This window comes from Elgaria multicarinata, chromosome 6, assembly GCF_023053635.1.
Source record: "Elgaria multicarinata webbii isolate HBS135686 ecotype San Diego chromosome 6, rElgMul1.1.pri, whole genome shotgun sequence".
NCBI lineage: Eukaryota > Metazoa > Chordata > Lepidosauria > Squamata > Anguidae > Elgaria > Elgaria multicarinata.
Window position 1 is genome coordinate 45955877 of NC_086176.1, and position 22765 is coordinate 45978641.

Below are 22765 nucleotides of genomic sequence, written 5' to 3' on the forward strand. Positions count from 1 at the left end.
GGTCCGTGCGGCGGCGGACAGTGAAGCCAGGTAAGGGAGGAGGGGGACCTATTCGGCCCCCATTTTACCCCCCCTTCCCCACTTACCTGCCTCCGACATCTGCCATGGAGGCAAGTAAGTGGGGAAGGTGGGGCAAAATGGGGGCCGAATCTCGATCTGGCCCTCTGGATCTCGCTCCGGATCCGGATCCGGATCCGGTTCCGGAGTGGATGGGGGGGGGTCGGATCGACCCGAACCAGTTTGGGGTGGTGGTGCACAGCCCTAATTGTTACAAAGCCTTTACCCCCCACAAATGATTTCTAAAAACTGTGTAATAAAAGACTTTTGTAGACTAGTGATATAAAATGTCTGGATATAATGAAGCCATAGGGAAATATGCTTTTTAATAATCTCTGTAAGATTCTCAGCATAGTTATCCCCCACCCCCAATTTCTTATTAATAGTATTGATCCAGTGTATCTTTTACTGATCAACATTTTGGGATGCTCCAAGTCATGCTCAATTTCCCAACATGTGAATAGAGTCAGCATAACATGGGGAAAATGTACATCCTTAGCTGTTTGGGTTTTGTTCTACTGAGTCTTGTATTTCTGGACTTGTCTTCTTCCATCTCTAGGTCAGATCTACACCAAGCAGGATATAACACTATGAAAGCGGTTTGAAAACGGTATATGGAATGTGTAATGAGCCCCAACAGTTGCCAGTGCACTTCAATACCATTATTTATTTATTTATTTATTTATTTTATTCATGATTGCATTTATATCCTGCCTTTTTTTCCTCCAAGGAACCCAAGGCAGCATACATAATCCTCTTTTCCATTTTATCCTCACAACAACAACCCTGTGAGGTGGGTTGGGCTGAGAGTCTGTGACTGGCCCAAAGTCACCCAGTGGGTTTCCATGGCCAAGTGGGGACTAGAACCCAGGATCTCCTGACTCCCAGTCCAACGCTTTAGCCACATATACCATTATAAAGCAGTGTGTAGATCCTACTAAATTCTTCCTGCTTCTTCTAACTTTTAGGATGATTCAGATGTTTCAGAGTATACTTGCTGAACTTCCCTCTGGTCAGACATAAAATATATTAGGTATAACTTGGTTTGCTCATAAAATTAACATATTTGGTATATTAAAATTTAAAAGTATAGTTTATTCAGACAATAATTACACATTTACTACTGAAATCACTTTTTAAAGTGTTCAAATATAATAATAATTTTATGAGCAAACCACATGAACCATAATAGAACTTAGAACATAAAGGCTGCTTTACATTCCTAAAGCAGCCTTCCTCAACCTGATGCCTTACAGATATTTTGGACTATAGTGCCCAACATTCCTGACCACTGGCCATCCTGACTGAGGCTGATAGGAGCTGAAGTCCAAAATATCTGGAGGGCACCTGATTAGAGAAGGCTGTCCTAAAGCAACAAAGTGTCTTTAGATCTGTAAAGAGTGCTAAAAACCTAAATATTGCTTATTTTTCAATCACCCCCCCCCCAATTTCCAGTTTTTCCATTACTTCAGAATTTCCAGAAAATTTACATCTCTATTCAGACCACTTTGGATTAGAATCATCTTGGTTTGGAGCAGGAATGTGTGATGCTGGAGATTACATTCTGTTTGTAATCCTAATGGCATTCTTCAGCATTTCTGTTCCAGTAAGCAGCAGGGGACTGTAGCAATTTTTGTGAAATGCAGTAAGCGGCAGGCAGTTTTAGCTATTGGGCAATATAAAAAAAAGCAATAATAAATAAATAAATAAATAAATAAATAAATATTTTTTCCTCCTGATTCTGGAAAGACTTCATTCTCCCCCCCCCCCGATTCCACAATTTGTGCTGATTGTAATTGCATTTTTAAAAAATGGTTGGGGAGGGGAATCTTGAAATTTGTGAAATGCTGTCATAATTTTTTTTTAAAAAAATATTGGCAATATTGGGTAAGTGCAGAAAATTTCAATAGCCTGGCAGAGGCAGATTCCCCTCTTGTCAATTTCATTCTTTCCACTCACTTCTTCATTTAGCCCAGCACAGTCTTAGCCCATATTTGTGAAACAGCTTCTAAATTTCATTTTTCCATTTCCTCAAGGAAGGGAGCAGGTAGTGTGTGGAGAGGATGAAACTGACAAGGATATTGACAAGAGAAATATGCCTTTGTGGGACTTCATAGGGGACAGGAGGATTTGCAATTGTGTGTACTTGTTCAAGAACCCAATTTTTTTTTAAAAAAAACTACAACTTTTATGTCACCATGAAAATCTCAATATCCTCCCCACACCAAACATTGTGCAAATTGCTGCCATTAACTCCCCCATCCAACCCCATCCTCATATCGGCTTGAGTTGCTACAGATCAAGCCGACACCAACAGGGGGAAACGGAATGAAACTTGCATGGATGAGCCAGAAAAATCCATTGAATTTGCACCTCCACAAACAGAATTTTCATACACCCCTAGTTTGGAGGCAGCTTGGATATCTCTAAAGCAGGACATTTTGTCTTGGATTTATACTTTTATACAGTACTTTGTCTGAAGTGAATGCACAGCCACATGCAAAGAAGCCACATGCAAAGAAGCCGTTTTTCATTAGAAATGTGTTCAGAATTAATTTATTAATTTGCTAATGAATGAATTAAAATTGGTATGGTTAATTCACCTAGGGAGCAATCCTGTGCACCCCAGACAGCATCTGGGGAGACATAGGATTGTTCAGTTTATGGATTCCAAGGGCAGAAGTAGGACTCTGACCTCAGAGTCCAGAAACCATGCTCCCCCCACTCGCCCCAGTGCAGTTCTCTCCACACCATTATTATTATTATTATTATTATTTATTTATATAGCACCATCAATGTAGCCAGCTATATCTCTGTGCTTGGCAACAGAGCACAGATTCAGGAAAAAGACACATTCCTGGTGGCAGGGAGGGGAGCAGACAGGGCCATCAGCCATACGAGGAATCCTATGGCCACCACCGCAGCCTCCTTCCTTGCCCAACCCTAACCCTCCACTAAACAACATGCCCACCACTCTGCATAGGATGCTCATAAGCCTCCAATTTTGGAGGCTTACAGGTACTCGGGTGTTTGTTTTTACAATTTTTTAATTGGGTGACAGCACTAATTTTCAGTCATTCAAATGCCATCTGAATATAAGAGTTGACTTGCTGGATGAGACCAGAAAAATAAACTTAAAATGATATATAATAAGAAAAGATATGGGAAATGAACTTAAATGTGTGTGTGTGTGTGTGTGTGTGTGTATATATATATATATATATAAAAGAAAACCTTTACTAATTTGCCTTCATGTAATCCAAAGTAAACATGAAACACACACGTAGAGGGATATCAGACATATACATTTGAGTACTGTATTAATTTCCCCCTGTCTTAGATTGCATTTTTGGAACCAATTAAAGAACAAGAGAAGCTGGTAAAGGAATGGGGATTCAAACCGTCTGACATACGAGAGCTCAGTAATAAGTAAGTATGCATTTGTTTTATTTTCCCTTCGTCATCAGATATTTTCTTCTTTTTTTATGACAATAATTCTATTTATAGAACACTTATCTGAGTCTTCTAGGTATTTTACACTTTCTCCTTACATTCTTACAATAGTTTCTAAAGACAATTATTTATTTGTTTACTTTATTTATTACATTTATATCCCACCTTTTTTCCTCCTTAAGGAATTCAAGGCAGCATAGATAATCCTCCTCCTCTCCATTTTATCCTTCCAGCAATAACCCTGTGAGGTAGGTTGGTCTGAAAGTCTGTGACTGACCCAAAGTCACCCAAGTGAATATCCCTTGCTGAGTGCGGACTAGAACCCAGATCTCCTGATTCCCAGTCCAACACCCTAACCACTACACCATACTGGTTCTCCTTATTATCCCTGTATTACAGAGTGTGGGGTAAGAAAAGCTGAGAGATAGTGGTTTACCTAAGGTCAAACAGTGCAGCTGTTCACACATCACATTGGCCCATGATGGGTGAATTGCTATGTGGTTAGGTCATCCCCCAGATGATCAGACAAAGTAGACACTGTGCATTTATTTATTTATTGCATTTTTATACCACCCAATAGCTGAAGTTCCCTGGGTGGTTCACAAAAATTGCATTGCTTGTTTGTCCCCTTATATCCCCTCCCTGCCCCACAGCCTTCTACTTGGCATTCCAGGGGACCTGGTGGTGCCAAGTCTGGTGCCAAGTCTGGTGCTAAGTCTCCCTTCCCAGCTCTGATTGTGATGTTGATCATGGCTGGAACCCTTTAATTCCTGCCCCCCATCCTGTTTTTATGTAAAAATAGGACTGGATTTTTATTTTATTTTTAATTTTTTTTGCACTTCTCCGTGCCCAAGGAATGTGCGGATTTTTTTTAAAAAAAAATCCTTCTGTTTGCAGCAGTGTGCAGGTGTGCAACAACAGGAAATTGAAGGATACTGGCTTGCACCTCCTTGCACACCTATATGTTGCACTTGGCAATCATACAAGAGTGCAGGAGGGCTAAGCGTGTATTGAGTCCCCTTCCCCAGTCAGGGAAAAGATCTTTCTCACGGCTTGAGTTTTGACAGTCAAACCATGAGAAATATCTTTCACCTGACCTGGGGACAAACCTGTTTTTTTATGGCAAGGAGGGGGGTGCTGGTGGGGGCCATGTGGGGGATCCCCAAAGCTCCCTCCTACTGTGGGACAACAGGGAAACTTGCAGGTAAATGGGTGATTTCTCCCACCCACTTTATTGCTTGAGGGCTTCCCACAAGTATCTGATTTGCCACTGTTCAAAACAAGACATTGGGCTAGGGTTATTATTATTATTATTATTATTATTATTATTATTATTATTATTATTATAATATTTATTTATTTATTTATATAGCACCATCAATGTACATGGTGCTGTACAGAGTAAAACAGTAAATAGCAAGACTCTGCCGCATAGGCTTACATTCTAATAAAGTCATAATGAAACAATAAGGAGGGGAAGAGAATGCAAACAGGCACAGGGTAGGGTAAGCAGGCACAGTGTAGAGTAAAACTAACAGTATAAGTCTGCACAACATCAAGTTTTAAAAGCTTTAGGAAAAAGAAAAGTTTTTAGTTGAGCTTTAAAAGCTGCGTTAGGGTTAGGGTTAGACCCTTTACCTGATCCATCAGGGTAGTTCTTATATTAACTTAGAATCATAGAATAGCAGAGTTGGAAGGGGCCTACAAGGCCATCGAGTCCAACCCCCTGCTCAATGCAGGAATCCACCTTCCCTCTTTTTGTCTCATGTGTAAAAGGGAAATTAAATATAGGAATGAGGAAGTGTGGGATGAAAGGAAGAACCCCTGAATGTTTAGGAATGACATCAACATTGATTCTGCTACAGGAAATGAACCCTAACTGCCCAGAGAGCTTTGGCTATTGAGCAGTATAGAAATGTAAATGAACAAAGAAACAAACAATTTCATACATTTCCTTTTCAAGAAACATGGAATGACTGGGATCAAAACCTCTTCAGTTTAAGTTAAGGCTTTTCCAAATTTACTTTAAAAAGCACGGAGGTCTTACTGTTTGGCTTCTCCCTCTTAACAGCAGTACAGACACAGGACTCTGTCTTGATGAGGGGTTTGCCCTGGAGTGGATTCAGAGTGGCATTGAACTCTGCTTTAAAAAAGTTGGGCACTTACCCCAGCTTTCTTTAAGCAGAGGTGTGCCACAGCCGATGGTGACCCCTGGTTGGTTGCCATCGGCTGAAAGAGAGCCAGTTTGGGCGCTGCACGTCCCTCACTTCCTCCCCCTTTGGCTTCCCCGTTGCTCCCTGTCCCATTTTAATTTTTTTAATTTTTTTAATCTGTAGATGCAAACCTTCACATCTATAGATTAAAAAAAATTGGGGGGATAAAGAATGAGGTAGCCAAAGGGAGGTCCGAGGGAGGAGAGCCGGCTGCCCTGTTCCTTCCCCCTCCCTGGTACTCAGCCTGGCAGTGGTGGCAACTCCACATTGGTGCTCCTTCTCATGCAGATGCCGGGAAGGAGCACCAATGCGGGAGCCCGAGGCCTCGCGGCGCTGATGCATTGCCGTCAAGACGGGGCCATGGTTTCACATACTGTGTTAGTTTGAAGCTTAACCTCCATGTACTCACCGTTTGCCTTGGTTCGTCAGCCCCCCTCCTCTTTCCATGCAAGTTGGGGGATAACACTGAAGCTGACACTGATGCTCTATAAATGTTAATGACAATTGTCATTACATGTTGAAATTAACGATACAGGATGTCCTTGAAAGGAACACATACAACAGGTAGGCCAATCTCATCACTTTTGCACTTCATAGCCCCCCCCCTTTTCTCTTCCCATTTTCTTCCAAAGCCATCCCTTCCTCACCCCCCCCCCCCAGCTGCTTCTTTGCTTTTGTCGTATGACTGTGTACATTGGGTAGTTGTGGTTTGCGCCTGCACCCCAATAGGGGTCCACTGGCAAGAGTCTCTTGTACTTAAACCTCCATTTCATCCTTGCAGCCTGGTAGTTCACTTGCCTCTCACTCTGGCCTGGACTATGGCGGCGGTTTCCCCTGCTTACTTCCTCACTGGCTCCCTGCCTGTGAAACAAGCAGGAGCCATGTTTAGAAAGAAGAGAAGGAGCAATAGCAGCTGGTGGCCATAGTGGTGAAAAGGTAGATGCAGGGATAGGGGGGATCCATAGAGCGGATCCCAAGGATCCGCAAAAACCTGGAGCTGCCACTGCTTTATTTATGATTACAAGAGGTATTTTAGTGTGCAGCTTTAGATATGTGCCATGTCCAAACCATTTACCCTACAGCCATTACGGCGGAACAATATGTACTTGTACAAAGTGGGTGACGTAGGCTATGGGGCTTACTTTCAAGGATATGCATTGAGTTGTGGGGGGGTGTTAGTCTGAACAGAAGACGGAACATTCTTTTAACGTGGACAAAAAAATTGTTATTTTTCATCTTTAGTAGTTTGCAGCATTTAAAAAGCTTTGCCAGAACAGGTTGGCTGTGAACTCCAGCTGAGTAAATAAGTGTGGGTTGTCTTGGGTTGCAGGAAATTGGCAACACAGCATGATATCTCTTTGTTTTACCTTCTTGTGCCACAGAAAGAATTTCTTTCGGTGTGTGAGAGGAATGTGTGTACATCTCACAGTGGTGAAATCCAGCTGAGTAACATATTCACATACACGTCACCCAAAGTTCATTAAAATTAAATAATAAATTTTGATGCTGTCATATTTGTAATCTGTTCACTTTCCCCCCTTCAAATCTCAGCATTGTGAAGATTTACTAGTATCGATATCCATGGAAAGCAAAACCTTTAACTGTGCTTAATACAAAAGTGGGTTCATTTTTAATTGGGATGCTGCAGAATTAATACAAGCAGAACAGGCTTGAATAGCTGCTGGAACGTAAATGAATCACATACAATAATAGACTTAAATTCTGAGAATAATATATGATGTGTGGGATAGCAACAGAAGTAGGCATCTCCCAGAGAGCTGAATCAGTATTAAGCAACTCATAGAATTAACGAACACCAAGCAAATGTTAGATTATAATTATCTAGGGAAAAGTTCAAAATTATGGGATTTTGAATAATTTTCAAAATATAATCATATAATCACAAGGGATTATATGATTCTCTCCCCAATTCTGCCTGCCAGTGTGGGTGGCAGAGCCATGGCAAACCCCAGGCATGCAGGCTCAGTTCAGCCTGAAAATAATGTACTCTCATCTTTCCCACATCCATGATGTCTGGGAACTCTCTTCACTCACTCCTTAATGATGGAAATCTATTCTGAATCTCTTTACAGGCACTTTCATTAATAATTACTTCATATGTTCCAAGCCTAGTGAGCTGTGACACAAGCCCTGCATTGGAGCCAGATACTGGGCTGGATTGAGATTTAAGGTGGATCAACTGTGCTGGCAGAAGTTGATTTCTCTGCTCCCTCCTTCCCATAGCAGGCTCTCCAGTCCTCTGAATGTGCTGCACAGAGACCGGGTTAGTGTGGTTAACAACCCCCCTCCCCCACAACCCAGGTAGTGTTTTAGGGTTATGGATGATTTGTTAACCACACCAACAACCCACTTTTACCAGGCTTGGACAACATGCTAAGCTACGGCAACCACTTAGCGCCGCTTTGATATTCAGAATGGCCACCAGCAGACAATGTGGCTCAGATAAACCGTGATGAGCTGCCAGGATTCTACAGACTGGGTCAGAGAGTCAGGAGACCTTGCTAAATGGGGGGAGCTGTGTTGTGTGAGTGTGTGTGTGTGTGTATGGAGGGGGTCACCAAAAATTGGGCAGAAGGACCTTTCATGAGCAGAACCTTTCCTTTTGTGGAAGGTCCCTTTCTCTTTCGGAAGGCAGATCCTACATTGAACCCACCATGTGGCTGACAGGTATGCAGCTGCCATTAGGAAATGGGTACCTGAACCACTATCTGTTCCCACACCAGCCTGCTTATTCTCTGCAGTCACCTCCGGGGCTTTACTCTGGGTGCCCCTGCCATCTGAGTGGGGCAATGCTTGGAGAGAGGGTCGGTCATGGTGCCTTGTTTGTAGACACCCGCCCCCCCCCGCCCCCGGAAGGCTGTCCTGGTACCTTTGCAAATGCATTTTTGGTTCCGGCCCTGAACTTCTGTTGGCTTGTTTCAAACTCTGTCTTTTCATTTATTCATTCTTAAAACAAACATTGGTCTACCCTGCTCTTCAACTCTGAAACAGCTTCCCTCAGGGCTAACAATTAAGTTTGAACCATTGCCTGGATGCAGTGAGGGATTGGATGTGGGTGAACAAACTAACAAAATGGATGCCATGATGGTCAGTAGACAACCTAATCCAGGATTGGGAATACAACCTGTTCTAGATGGGGTAACTGAAAGATCAGGTACAAAGTTTCATCTGATATGCCAGCTGCACCCTCTCTTGGAGAAGGAACACAGTGATTCATGGTCACAGTGATTCATGCCTTAATCACCTCTCCTATAGATTATTGTAATATGCTCTGCATGAGGCTGACCTTGAACAATGTTTAGAAACTACAGCTAGTGCAAAATACAGCAGCTAGACTTTTGTCTGGAGTGCAATTTGTAAACCACATTACACCAGTTTTGGAACAATCTTACTCAGTTTGTTTTCAGGGACAAATCACGGTGCTGGTTTGACCTACAAAACTCTAAACAGTTTCAGTCGAGGATATCTGAAAGACTACCTCTAACAGCAGGGCCTACGCTTCCATAAAGGCCAGTTAGGCGGCCGCCTAGAGCGCCAAGTTCAGCGCCCCCGGAAGTCGCCTCCCACTCCCAGAGCCACTCTGGCTGAGTGAGGGCAGCTTCCGGGTGCGCTGTTCCGAAGCCTTCCGCCCTGCTCCCCAGCGTCCCTGGCTTGGCTTCAGCTGGGCACCCGCCCAGCAGCCGAAGCCAACCTGGGACACTGGGGGGCGGGGGCGGGCGGCTCCACGTTCTGACATCCGGCGCGCGCCGGACGTCAGAACATGGAGCTTTTTGACCGCCCTCCCCCAGCTTCCCGGCTTGGCTTCGGCTGAGGGCTCCCAGCCAAACCCAAGCCGGGACGCTGGGGGGAGGGAAGGAATGGCTCCACGTTCTGACTTCTGGTGCATGCCGAAAGTCAGAACGTGGAGCCATCTGACTGCCCTCCCCCAGCTCCCGGCTTGGTTTCGGCTGGGGGCTCCCAGCCAAAGACAGGCTGGGACGCTGGGGGCGGCGGCGGCGAATGGACGGAATTAGAGCTGCCCGCCCACCCCACCGCAGCGTCCTGCCAAGCCAGGAGGACTTCAGGCGAGGGACAGGTAACCTGTGTCCGCCTACCTGGGGTGGGGGGGATACGGTGTGTGTGTGTGTGTGAAAGCAGCTCACCTTGCCTAGGGCACAAAAAAGCCTGGCACTGGCCCTGTCTAACAGTCATTGTCAGATTCCCTGTTATATGTCCCACCACCTAGGGAGGTTAGGTTGGTGGGTACTCAAAACAGCCTTTTCGATAGCAGCACCCTGTGGAACTCCCTTACAAGAGAGGTGAGGTTGATTCCCTCCTTGTTCTGCTTTAGACGGGCAATAAAACTGCCCTGTTCTGACAACCTTTTGATATTTAATATTTTGCTGATCTTTAATTTTAATGCCACTTGCATGTCTATCTGTCTGTCTGTCAGTGCCAAGGTTGTGAAACCTAGATACCTGAAACTTGGTATGCATACTTAGGGAATCCTGGGGTGTGCACCTTGCAGTTATTTTATTTTTTTAAATGCATTTATTAGTTAATGTGTTTGAAGTCTGCAGTAGCATCTTCGGTAACTTAGGTGGCAGACATCTCTAACCACTGCATAGCTTTGCAGTTGATACAGTTTGAAGCCACAGCAGATTAGTAGGCAGAGGGACAGAGTTATACGGCTTCCTCTGCTCACTGCTCTGGGGCAGCACCCCTTAGGGGAATGGAGTGGACAGATCCCTCCCTCCGGGGGCTATTGGGGTGCACCATGGTATGGGCTGTGCCTAGGGGTGCCTGCAGAGGTGCCTTCACTCAGACAGGACAGGCACAAAGTTTCCAACTCTAACAGCTATGCAACTTTGCTTGAGGACTTCACTGTATCAAACAATGAGCTATTCTAACTCGTACAAAGCCAAGTCTGCTCACTAGTAAATAAATAATCAAAGGGATCCAAAATCCACAGTTGAGCAATACTGTTATTAAGATCAAGCAAAACGTCACAAAAGGAAGTACAAGAAGCAGAAGATGGGGGAAGAAACAAATTAGGCCAGATGTTACAGCCATGAGGCCTGCATTTTAGTCTCAAGGTGGAGGGCACAGCTACACAAAGGGTTGGTTGCTTCACAGTAGCGGTAAATAATAAAAAGAAAAAGAAATGGGGGTGTGGGGAAGGAACGAGGCAGCCAGAGGTAGATGTGAGAGGGGCCGGGTGAACCACGTCTCCTCCCTCTGGCTGCCCGTTCCTCCCCACCCACCCCCATTTCTTTTTCTTTTTCTTATCTGTATCTGTGGAGCTTCACAGATATAGATAATAAATACCACCCCCACCCCCGTTTTCATGTTTTGTACTTTTCCAGAGGCGCGGACCACCCATGGTGACCAATCAGGGGGCTCCATGGGCTCCACTGCTAAAAAAGTCAGGGTAAGTGCCCGACTTTTTTGGAGTGAAGTTTCCAGGGTTTGCCCCGGATGGCTTCGCAATGGCGGCTGCATCATGTAGATGATTTACCGCTACTGTGAAGCAACCGCGGGGCAAACCCTTTGTGTAGACATGCCCTCCATTTTTGTTTTGATTAATTGTATCTGCGGAGCTGTGCAGGTACAGATTATAAAATTAAAAAAGGGGGGAGGGAATGGGCAGCCAGAGGGAGGAGACGTGGTTTGCCCAGTCACGTCCTCCTCTGCTGCCTCGTTCCTTCCCCCATTTTTATTTTTATTATCTGTAACTGTGGAGCTCTGCAGTTGCAGATTATAAAATTAAAAAAGGGGGGAGGGAATGGGCAGCCAGAGGGAGGAGACGTGGTTTTCCCAGTCACGTTCTCCTCTGCTGCCTCGTTCCTTCCCCCATTTTTAATTTTATTATCTGTAACTGTGGAGCTCTGCAGATGCAGATTATAAAATTAAATCAAAAGAAGGGTGGGAGGAAAGGCTCTGTTCCTCTCCTCACCCCCATTTTTAGATTTTTTTACTTTTCCAGAGATGCGGGGCTGGAAAATTCACACTTGCCTTCCTTCCCATGCAGATGCCGGGAAGGAACGCAAGTGTGGTTGCAAGGCGCCTCACGGTGCCAAAGCACTGCCATAAAGATGGGGGCGGAGACTGCAAACTGAATAAATTAGTCTCTGCTAGGAGTTACAGATATCAGATTATTCTGAGACAAAGAAGCAACAGCTAACTGTAATCCAGAGCTCTCTCTTGCCTTGGGTGAAACACACTGGTTTCTGAATAGGCAGAGAGCAGAAAGATGACAGTATTTATACTATCAAAGCGAGAGATTAGTTACTAGGTGAAAAAGTCAATTGAAGCCAAATTGTGTAGTATTGCCTAGTGGCTGGAGGGGATGAAGGATTTTTTTCTTTTGTCCAATAGTAACATTTGGACAGCATCTTTAGATGCTGGGTTTTTTATGCTTTATCATTCTCTCAAATTAAGGAATGTTACACAGGCATATTATTAAGACACAGGAATCAAAGACTTAAGTTATGGATAAGAATAATATTTTTCTCTGTCATGCTTCTCTTCCCCAGTGAATTCTTCATGCCGGGTTTGGTTGATGCGCACATCCATGCTCCTCAGTATTCTTTTGCAGGAATACAACTAGAACTGACACTCTTGGACTGGCTGAAGAAATACACTTTCCCAACAGAGGCCATATTCAAAGACACTGATTTTGCTAGAGAAGTTTACACTAGAGCTGTGGTAAGTAACTTCTTTCCTCACTGTTATAATTGCATTTTTGTAAGCAAGAGCATTTGGGGAGAGTTTGCTGAAACGTAGACAACCCATCTAACTCTCTTGAGAGCTACATATACCTCTTCAATAAGAGCGTGTCTTTGGTGGAACTGTGTTTCAAGCAAGCGAGCACTTCGCTTCCCACGTGCTCACTACATCCACTTTGCATCCATTGCCACAAGCAATCATGGGGACTGACTATATGTGGGGAAAGGCCACCAGGTCACTGTGGATCTGCACTGCATTGGTTAGATGACGCAGGCGCAGCTTCGCAGCCATCTGTGGGGCTTCCCCCGCGATGCTGTGATATGAAAATGTCAGGGATTTACTCTGACTTTAACAAAGGGAGCAACTTGAACACTGTGCTTCCGCCATGTGACATCGCTCTGGGGCCAATCCAGGGTCAACCTGAGGGCAGAGCCTGGTGGATGACAACCAGTGATTAGTCGCCTTCCACCAGGAAGAGGGCGGGGGTGGCTTGGGGCCCTGGATGGCTGCCCAGAAACCCTGTGCTTCCTCTTTAGCATCAGGATTACCCAATGCTGCATCAGGAGAGGGAAAGAGGGAGGTGGCGCCAATCCTGGGTTGTTTGTGATATGCAAACCCGGAAATCTGAGTTGTTGAGGAACAAACAACCCAGGCCTTTGCTAGATGAGGGGTTAGCCCAGTGCGAGGCCTGGGCTTGTCCCTGTGCGTCCAGATGATGCACTGGGGATCCCAGGCTCAGGCAGGGGTCAAACTTCCCTGGCCCTGGGGTAACTGGCACCGCTTGTGGCCTGGTATTTCCCGCGGTCTCGGGCTCAGTCCGAGACCGTGGGCATGTAGACCGGTCTGCCACTTTTCCTGGCTACCGCATTTACTTGCAAGTAGCCGGGAAAAGTGGTGGATGGCGCAAAGTGCTCCGCAGGAGCACTGCAGCCATCAGGGCAGGGTGGGGAGATGGGGGAAATCGGAGCCAGGGGGGATGGGGGGGAAACGGAGCCAGGGGGAGATGGGGGAATCGGAGATCGCGGGCGGGGGGGGAAACAGAGCCAGGAGGAGATGGGGGAAACGGAACCATGGGGAGAGGGGGGGACACATCAGAGCCAGATTGGGGGGACATTGGAGCCAGGGGGAAGCAAGGAACCCCCTTTTTTAAAAAAACTTACCTTTATCATTGGTGTGCTCCTGCGCACATGGCCCTTTAAAACTAAAAAAAATGGCGGATGCGACGGGTCCTTCCTGCAGCCCGTCGCGTCGTACGTGTAGACAGGGGTGACGGCCTGCGTTACTTGTAGCACGGGCTCACCCTTCCTCCTGCACAGACTCCAAGGTAGGTCTAGCAAAGCCCCCAGAGTTTTAAGCCTACAACAAACCTTGGGTTCAAACTCTGGGTTGTTTGATCTCAACAACCTAGAGCTCTGGGTTCATACATCATCGCATCAAGCAACACAGGAATGTGGACATTCCTGGGTTGTTTATGAAAGCTGAGGCAAAGCAGATGCAGCAAATGGGCAAGAGGCAGCATGATCACTCTCTGCCATGGGGCCCCAACTATGTGGAAACCGATCTTTAATGAAAAATAGTGACTCTTTCCAAACCTTCCAGTTCTGGTGATCCATGAACAATTCATGGACAAAATATTGCCAACTGAAATATTTTAGTACTCTGAAATCATTGATTTGTGTCACTGACCTCTGTGCCAATGTCAAAACCCAGATTAATAAAGCATAATGAAATTTTCTTTTTGCCCCTGCACTGAGGGGTGGGGATTGGGGGCTTTAAAGGAAATTTGGCTGAGTGGAAACATTTAAACCTCCTCTAAACATGCGCACAATCAGGATCGGACCTCCACATGCTTACTTTGAGGTAAAACCAAAAATCATGTAGTTTAGCCCTATGTGACAATGTTACATTACACATTTTGTATGAATGACTTCAAACACAGGAAGAGTACATCCAGGTGAGGCTTTTATTCTACAATCACCATGCCTCATTCAGGGAATTTTATGGAGGTCTAGATGTCGCAATTGTCCATTTGAGAGCCATTTGTGGTGTAGTGGTTAGACTGTTGGACTGCGGAGACCCAAGTTCAACACCAGCACTGACTCTCAACTTAATTTATTTATTACATTATTTATTTATTACATTTTTATACCGCCCAATAGCCGAAGCTCTCTGGGCGGTTCACAAAAATTAAAACCACAGTAAAACACCCAACAGTTTAAAACACAATTACGAAATACAGTATAAAAAGCGCAACCAGGATAAAACCACACAGCAAAGTTGATATAGGATTAAAATACAGAGTTAAAACAGTAAAATTTAAATTTTAAATTTAAGTTAAGTTAAAATTAAGTGTTAAAATACTGAGTGAATAAAAAGGTCTTCAGCTGGCGACGAAAGCAGTATAGTGTAGGCGCCAAGCGGACCTCTCTGGGGAGCTCGTTCCACAACCGGGGTGCCACAGCGGAGAAAGCCCTCCTCCTAGTAGCCACCTGCCTCACTTCCTTTGGCAGGGGCTCACGGAGAAGGCCCCCTGTAGATGATCTTAAGGTCCGGGTAGGTACATATGGGAGGAGGCGTTCCTTCAGATAACCTGGCCCCAAACCGTTTAGGGCTTTAAATGTCAATACCAGCACTTTGAATTGGGCCCGGACCTGGACTGGCAGCCAATGAAGTTGTAAAAGGACTGGCGTAATGTGATCTCGCCGGCCAGTCCCCGTTAATAACCTTGCTGCCCTGTTTTGCACCAGTTGAAGTTTCCGGACCGTTTTCAAAGGCAGCCCCACGTATAACGCATTGCAGTAATCCAAACGAGAGGTTATCAGAGCATGGATAACTGTAGCTAAGCTATCTCTGTCCAGATAAGGGCGCAGCTGGTATATCAGCCTGAGCTGATAAAACTTAACCTACCTCACAGGTTGTTGTTAGGATAAAATGGAGAGGAGGATGTTCCTGTATGCCACTTTGAGCTCCTTAGAGGAAAAGGTCGGACATAAATATATAAAATAAATAAACAAAAAATTGTAACCTACTAGTGTTTCCCCACTGGTTCTTCCATTTCGCCCCTTAAAATCTGCTAAGGAGGGAAAAACGGAATAGCTTCACAATTGGTAGCTTTGAGTAAGAGTGCTAGGAGCGATATACCTGGAAGCACCCTAATAGCAAAAGGAAAAGAAAGACCCAAAGGAGGCACATAGTCAAGGAAGATCAAACAAAAGGAAGAGCAAAGTGATAAAAAGAAGCCAAGGTAAAAAAATTATGACAGAGAAAATGGGAAGGTGTTTGTACAGCACCTGGCACACATTGGGTACTAAATAAATGTTAAATAGTATGAGAATAATGAGGAAGGGGAGGAAAAGAAGCAGAAGGTGAAAACTTAGAATGAGAAGTATGTTATAAAAGTACCTCACAGCCAAGAAACATTTTTAAGTGTGTTGGAGGTGGTGTAGCAGTGGTATTATTGCCTACAACGTATACACACTAATTTATTTATTTTCTGACTGTGGCTTCTGGTCAAAACGTTTTGTTGTCTAATACTATTCATTGCATGAGTCTCTTTGCAAATAGCTGAACTTTTGAATTCTTTTTACAGAGACGAACACTCAAGAATGGCACAACTACAGCCTGCTACTTTGCAACAATTCACACAGATGCCTCTTTACTTCTTGCTGACATTACAGGTAAAATTATAGAAGGCTTTTAGAGGATTTCTCAGAAGTCTTGTTGTAAGATGAAACCAATTTAGCTATGATTTCTCCTAACAACAGAATGATTCTTATAGAAATCCTTTGTGTCTGTGGCTCTGGCCAGTATAGTGCAAATGGAATGATGAATGTAGCCTTTCAAAAGTACCATTGTGTAAGGTCTATTTCAATTGAATCCTGCCCGTGAAAGGAATGGGAAGTCTGCAAGAGCTCTAAGTGTGCTTCAGGTTATACCTGAAGTTTTAGACTGGTATATTAGATTATTTCCCCTGCGTTCCTCATAACCCACTCAACTCCTCAAGTCGTTTCCCACATGGTTAATTTAAGAATTACATTGTTGGTCAGCTGAACAGTATCACCCTAATTCTGCATTCTGTCTCCCACAGTGGTCCGTTAGATTTTTCTAGGAATCTCACAAGCAAAGCATGGTTGAGACAGTCATTTACGCCATTTCCTTTAGCTCAGTGAAGGTTCCAGGAAGATGTAGCTAATTGCCCTTGATAGATCTGTCCTCCATGAACTTGTCTCCTTATTTTGAAGCCATCTATGCTTGTGGCTGTCACTGTATCTTGTGGTAATGATTACATTACTATGCATGTTTTTGTTGTTAATCTACCACCAGAGAGGCCATGGCTTGCCTCTGTGCATCCAGGGAGTTCACAGCTGGGTTTTGAACGGAGGGTTTCATAATTCACAGTTCACACTTGTGGCCATTGGATTCCACACCACTGTCAGCTTTTGTTTCGAGAGGTGGAGTTGTGTTGGTATGGCTAAAAGGCACCTAAATTGCATGGGAACTGGACCACACAAATTACTGATGACATGCAGTTGTGGTCTTCCATTGCAGTTGTGTTCCAAATGGATGGGTGCTGCAGGTACAAAGTCTTCTTATAAGGACAGAATTTATTAGCATGCTTTCCAAAGAACATCTTGTTAGCAGTGTGGATGGAAAAATATTCTTTTGGGTTTTGTTCCCTTTTATTCCTCTCAGATAAATTTGGCCAGCGGGCATTTGTGGGCAAAGTTTGCATGGATCACAATGAGATTTTTCCAGAGTACAAGGAGACCACCACAGAATCTATCAAAGAGACTGAAAGGTAAAATGCCAATCATTCTTCCTGGACAAATGAGTCAGCGTATTTTGTTTTCATGTAATGAAAGAGAGGCTGTAAGATCTGATTAGAACAATGCATTTGTCACAAATGCTAACATGGCCACAGAATTTGATTCTCCTGTTACCACAATTGTTATACCCATGTAACATCCTTCTGAATAGCTACCACTGAAGTTAATTGATACAAACACATTTCTTCTTGAATATACTTTCAGATGCACTTTTACATTTTTAAACACTCTCTGTTTTCCATATTTCAGATGAAACTACTTCCCACTGTTTGGGATTTACCTTAAATCCAGTTCTCAAAGAACACTGTTGAAATTAGGCTGTTAAAAATTAATGGAGATCATGGGTGCTTCTAGATGAGGCTTTTATCCTGGAATCGCCCTGCCTCATTCATATAAATTTACAGGCAGTCCAAATGATATTGTCTTCAATTTGTAACCTTCTCATATTTTCCAACCGCCTTCTTCTGTCTTTTTATTTTTAATCAGAAAAGCAATCTGTTCACGAGGAAAAGAATAGAGGCATAATGCGTTTGATTGGTAGCGCTAGGCACCCTCCATCTGGCAGTACCCTTGTGTTAAAGAATCTTGTGCCTGTGTTTACTTGAAAACATACTGATATATTTCAGACAGGTTTTGGTGATTATTTATACACGTATAAACATGTTCACATATTTTTAAGTTTCAGAAACTTATGTTCCCACTGCATTGTTTTTAGGTTCCTTCATCACCATATTATTATTATTATTATTATTATTATTATTATTATTATTATTATTATTATCATCATCATCAGTAGTAATAGTAGTATCAGTAGGATAAAGTACTCAATACATATACTGGATGTTGTAGATTAAAAGCAACAATAAGGTCCTGCCTGCATGATTACCATCTAATTAAGAACAAGAAACACAAAGGAGGAAAGAGAAGCAAAGAGGTAAAGGAGAAATGGGATAATATACATTTCCATATTGGTAGTGGTGGGATTACTAATGTCCTGGCTAGCCTTCCTGCTAAGCTGCTAGTCAACCCCTTGACTTCCATATCTCCACTGTTTCAAAGTCTCACCCTATTGCCATTCAGTGGTGTAGTGGTCAATTTTGAAATGCAGGCACTCATCATGACAGTTCCATAGCCATACCTCCAAGGAGAGTCCAAAAATGAAAGGTGAAAACCACAATGTGTTATTCATATCAGTAAACTGGTTCTAGCAGTTTTCATCTCCACCAGGAGTAGGTCTTTCGTAAATCTAACGGCTGGGTTCATGCAGCAAGCTAACCCAGACTCAGTGGTTGAGTGTGGGTTGTTGTTGAACTGTGGGTTATAGTTGGGTTTCTGCTACCCTGCAGAAAATTGCCTGCCTTCAGACAACATGATAACTCACTGGCCAGCAACAACCCACAGTTCAACAACAACCCACACTCAACCACTGAGTGTGGGTTAGCGTGTTGTGTAAACCCAGTCACCGGGTGTACATTGCCTATTCAAGGCATTCAATTGCCCATTCAAGCCACCTCAAAATACTATGTATTATAACAGGGAACAATGTATTGTTGCTGAGAAAATTCAGTTTCCTCCAGCTTGTGTGGGGCTTGAAGCTAAGCTCAGGGAGAAAAGGGAATTCTGAGAGGGGGTCAGCATCCCTGTTAATATTTTAAAACAACAACAACAACGCAGGTGCCGCATGCCTCCAAGACCTAGCTCCCCTACGCCACTCCTGTCATTCGTTCAACTATTGTTCATAGAATTCCAGCTGGTTAATTAATTGAATTAATTGGAGTACTCCAGCTGGTGACAGTTAAAGAAATAACCACAACATGTTAGTGCAATGTAGCACAGTTGATTTGAATATAATGTTCCCTGGGTATATTCAAAGCTTTGAAGGGAATGTATTTAGCTTCTTTGTAAAGGGACTTTAAGGGCTGGTTGATACAGAGACATACTGGTGTAAGTTCAGCCACATGTATAGTTCAGTGTGATAGAGCACAGCCTTTGCTTGCAGAAGGTCCCAGGTTTCATCCCTGGCTTCTCCAGGTAGGGTGAGGAAATCCTGCCTGAGACCCTAGAGAGCCACTGCCATACAGTGTCTACAATACTGGGCTAGATGAACCAATGGCCTGAATTAGAGTAAGGCAGCTGCCTATGTTCCTAGGCTTTCCCATGTTTTTAATGGGAACATAGGAAACTGTTTTGTACTAGGTCTGGTTGTTTGTCTACCTAGCCCAGTATCGTCTACTCTGATTGGCAGCATTTCTCCTGCAGATGTCTTTTCCATCAGGTGCTACCTGATCCTTTTAACTGGAGATGCCAGGGATTGATCGTCTGCAGGCAAAACAACTGCTCTACCACTGAGCTGTGATCCCTTAAATCTCCATTACCTACATAGCAAAAATTGTGATCAAGGGTGAAAAAGGCTCTAGAGAGGAACAACTATGATATAGGAATAGCCATACGGCTGTTTGTTCCTACTCCCATTATAAAATTAAACAAATGATATGTGCTTCAGTATCGGGGAGCACTGCACAATATCACCATAACACTACTAGAGGCTTGCAACACCCACACAAGTGCAAAACCATAGACTAGAATTGAATTAATTGGAGAACTTTGAAGAGACCTGTGTATTTCCCTTTGCTTGATGAGCTGATTCAGGTTAGGGGAAATGATGTGGGAGGTTAAAGAGTTAACCCTCCCTCCCCCAACACCACTTCCCAAGCCTGGGGCTGCTAATTAGAAAAATAAAATAAAATAAACCCCAAGAGTTCCATAATCCAGGGCTAGATCTAAGTAGTACTTTTTATCAGTATTGAAGTGCACTGCGAACTGTTGGGGAACGTTATATATTTCATATACCACTTTTCTATGTTATTGTGTGTGCTGCAAGGTATAAATGCACAGGAGGGATATAGCGTGACCATGATGGGATCGTATCGATCTGACACGAGGCGTAGATCTGGTCCAGGAGATTCCTCATCATGTCTGACTTGGTTCTAAAACTGTTGGGCAACTGAAGTTTTCAAAGAATGAGTGTTCAACACTAATCATCTCATCAGTGGCTAGCAATAAGGAGCTGAAAAGCCCTATGATTTGGAATAACAACAACAACAGTAATAATAATAATAATAATAATAATAATAATAATAATAATAATAATAATTCTTACCCACCTCTCTCTTTGGATCGAGTCGGGAAACAACATTAGTACAACAATACAATATAAATCAAATATATAAAATTAATTAAAAGAGCATATAAAACCAATGCAATATATATATAAAAAATCAGGACGTCTTAAAATTCTTGGTTTAAAATTCATCTGGGTAGGCCTGCCAGAAGAGGCTAGTCTTTATAGCTGCCTTAAAGTCGGAGAGAGAGTTAAGTTCTCAACTCTCCTCTGGCAGGCCATTCCACAGTTTGGGGCGACAAAAGAAAAGGTCCTGGGGCTAGCAGCTGTCAGCCTAGTTTTGGCTGACTGAAGTAAGTTCTCCCAGAGGACCCGAGTGTGTACACTGTATTGTCCAGGAGAAGACGATCCCACAGGTAACCTGGACTCAAACTATATAGGGCTTTAAAGGTAATGACCAACACTTCATACTTCGCCTGGAAACTAATTGGTGTGTCCTTTTGAGAGGCATAGGCCCAGTTCACACAATGTTTTAGCTGTGTTAATGGTTTCTTGAAGTTTCTGCATGCATATGCAGGCACTGCCATGTATGCAAACTTACTTTTAACTTCCACACTTTGGATGGTTCTCCGTGGCATGCAAAACAGCCAGTCTTGGGTATGCTCATATACATAACTGGGGCCAGATCTACACTACTGGTTTAACTGCTTTAAAGCACTATAAAACTGTTATAAAGCGCTTTAAACCAGTAGTGTAGATACGGCCTGGGTTACGCCTAGTAAGGACCCTGTGTCCTCAAGTACATCAAAACGATTTGGAGCAGCTACCAAGACCCCAGTGATTGTGACTCACCAATAGTATTAAAAAACCCTGCTGTTAATAAAGTTAGCCCTACCTTCATAAGCATATAAGAAAAGTATCATTTTCCTACATACTTTAAAAGCAAACAAGTGCTCGTAAAAGCAGCTGCAGTATCAAAAAAGTGAATGAAGGGGTGAGCTAAAATTAGACCTAAAATTTTCGATATACATAAGTACTGTAAAGGAAGCAGGATTAGGTCATCTAAAAATAGGACTATAAAAATAGAACACGTTCAGTATGTGATACGGAGCCAAAATTAAGTTTTTACTTTAAAAGAAAAATACTGTCACGGTCGTATATAATTACGCATTCACTTGATTTTGCATGTTATCCATTTAGTTGTCACAGGAAGCATACTAATGACCACTTGTCTGATGTTAATTACCAACAGCTTGTACAAATTTGAGGTCAAAAACTTTAGCTGGTGTACATTTGCACAGTCTTATTAACCTCCATAAAACAATGCTAATTTACTGAGGGACACACAGGTCACACTATCAGATGATTCATAATACATGAATCTCTTTCTTTCTGTGTGTATATATACAAATATACATATATATTAAATACTAAAATGCAATACTAATATTATTTTTTATATATGTTACCTCCCCTCCGTGATCTTTTCAGGTTTGTTAGAGGAGTATTGGGGAAAAAAGTAAGTAGAACTGCATTTTCTTCCCCTGAGCAATAATTAATTTTGCTTTGCTTCCAATGTATTCCTCTGAATATGAAAAAAGACAGGATGTTTTCCTACCTGAAAGGTTAGACAGTACAAACTGCTGGTAAAATACTGTGCTTGGGAGTTCAGGTCTCAACTTAGGGCCAAACTAGATTTGACGCTAATTTGCTGATTTGCCCCATCATGTATAAAACTAGGGCTTAGAAGTCCACTTTTCAAGGCCAAAGGGGCATGAGCAGCGCCGTTCCTAGGGAGAGGCAAAATGAGCAATCGCCTGGAGCACCGAGAGATCAAGAGCACCGAGAGATCAAGAGCACCGAGAGATCAAGAGCACCAAATGAGTGTCCAGGCAAAGCTTGGCACGCAGGAAAGGAAAACGCTGCATTAGCCAGTCCAGGCTGCCGCTGCGTGCCATTCTAAATCACAATATTCCCCCCTAGTGTGTGGGGCAGCAATCTGAACCAATCATCTTGCTAACTTTGGGAGGGTACACAGCCAGTGAGGACATTAGAGCAATTAGAAGCCCCATGAACTAGGGCTGTGCAAGCTTCGGGCCTCGGATTCAGAAATCCGAATCATGGAGGCCATTTTATGACGGAACCACCATTCTAATGCACAGCCCTAGGACTCTATAAGGAAGAAACAGCCTACAACTCTCAGCATGCACTGACTGGGAGGGCACGCTTACTGGGCCCCAGGAATGGTGGGCACTCATGGCCTCGCTGCCACAGCAATCACCTGCTCACAGAAAGGACCTAGCACACAATGGCCGTAAACCAAACAGCCAGTTTCACAAAATCAGAGGGGCCTTGAGGAACTGTTT

General features: G+C 43.6%; 1 protein-coding gene across 2 annotated transcripts in view; it reads left to right on the forward strand.

Moving 5' to 3' along the window:
- GDA (guanine deaminase) overlaps positions 1-22765 on the forward strand; it is a 51934-nt gene that overhangs the window by 11390 nt on the left and 17779 nt on the right. For both annotated transcript variants that reach the window (XM_063129337.1, XM_063129336.1), the window contains 5 exons: positions 3398-3486; positions 12260-12431; positions 16042-16129; positions 17145-17250; positions 21891-21918. In XM_063129337.1, the coding sequence (XP_062985407.1) occupies positions 3398-3486; positions 12260-12431; positions 16042-16129; positions 17145-17250; positions 21891-21918 (483 nt within the window). The remainder of the gene's footprint in view (positions 1-3397; positions 3487-12259; positions 12432-16041; positions 16130-17144; positions 17251-21890; positions 21919-22765) is intronic.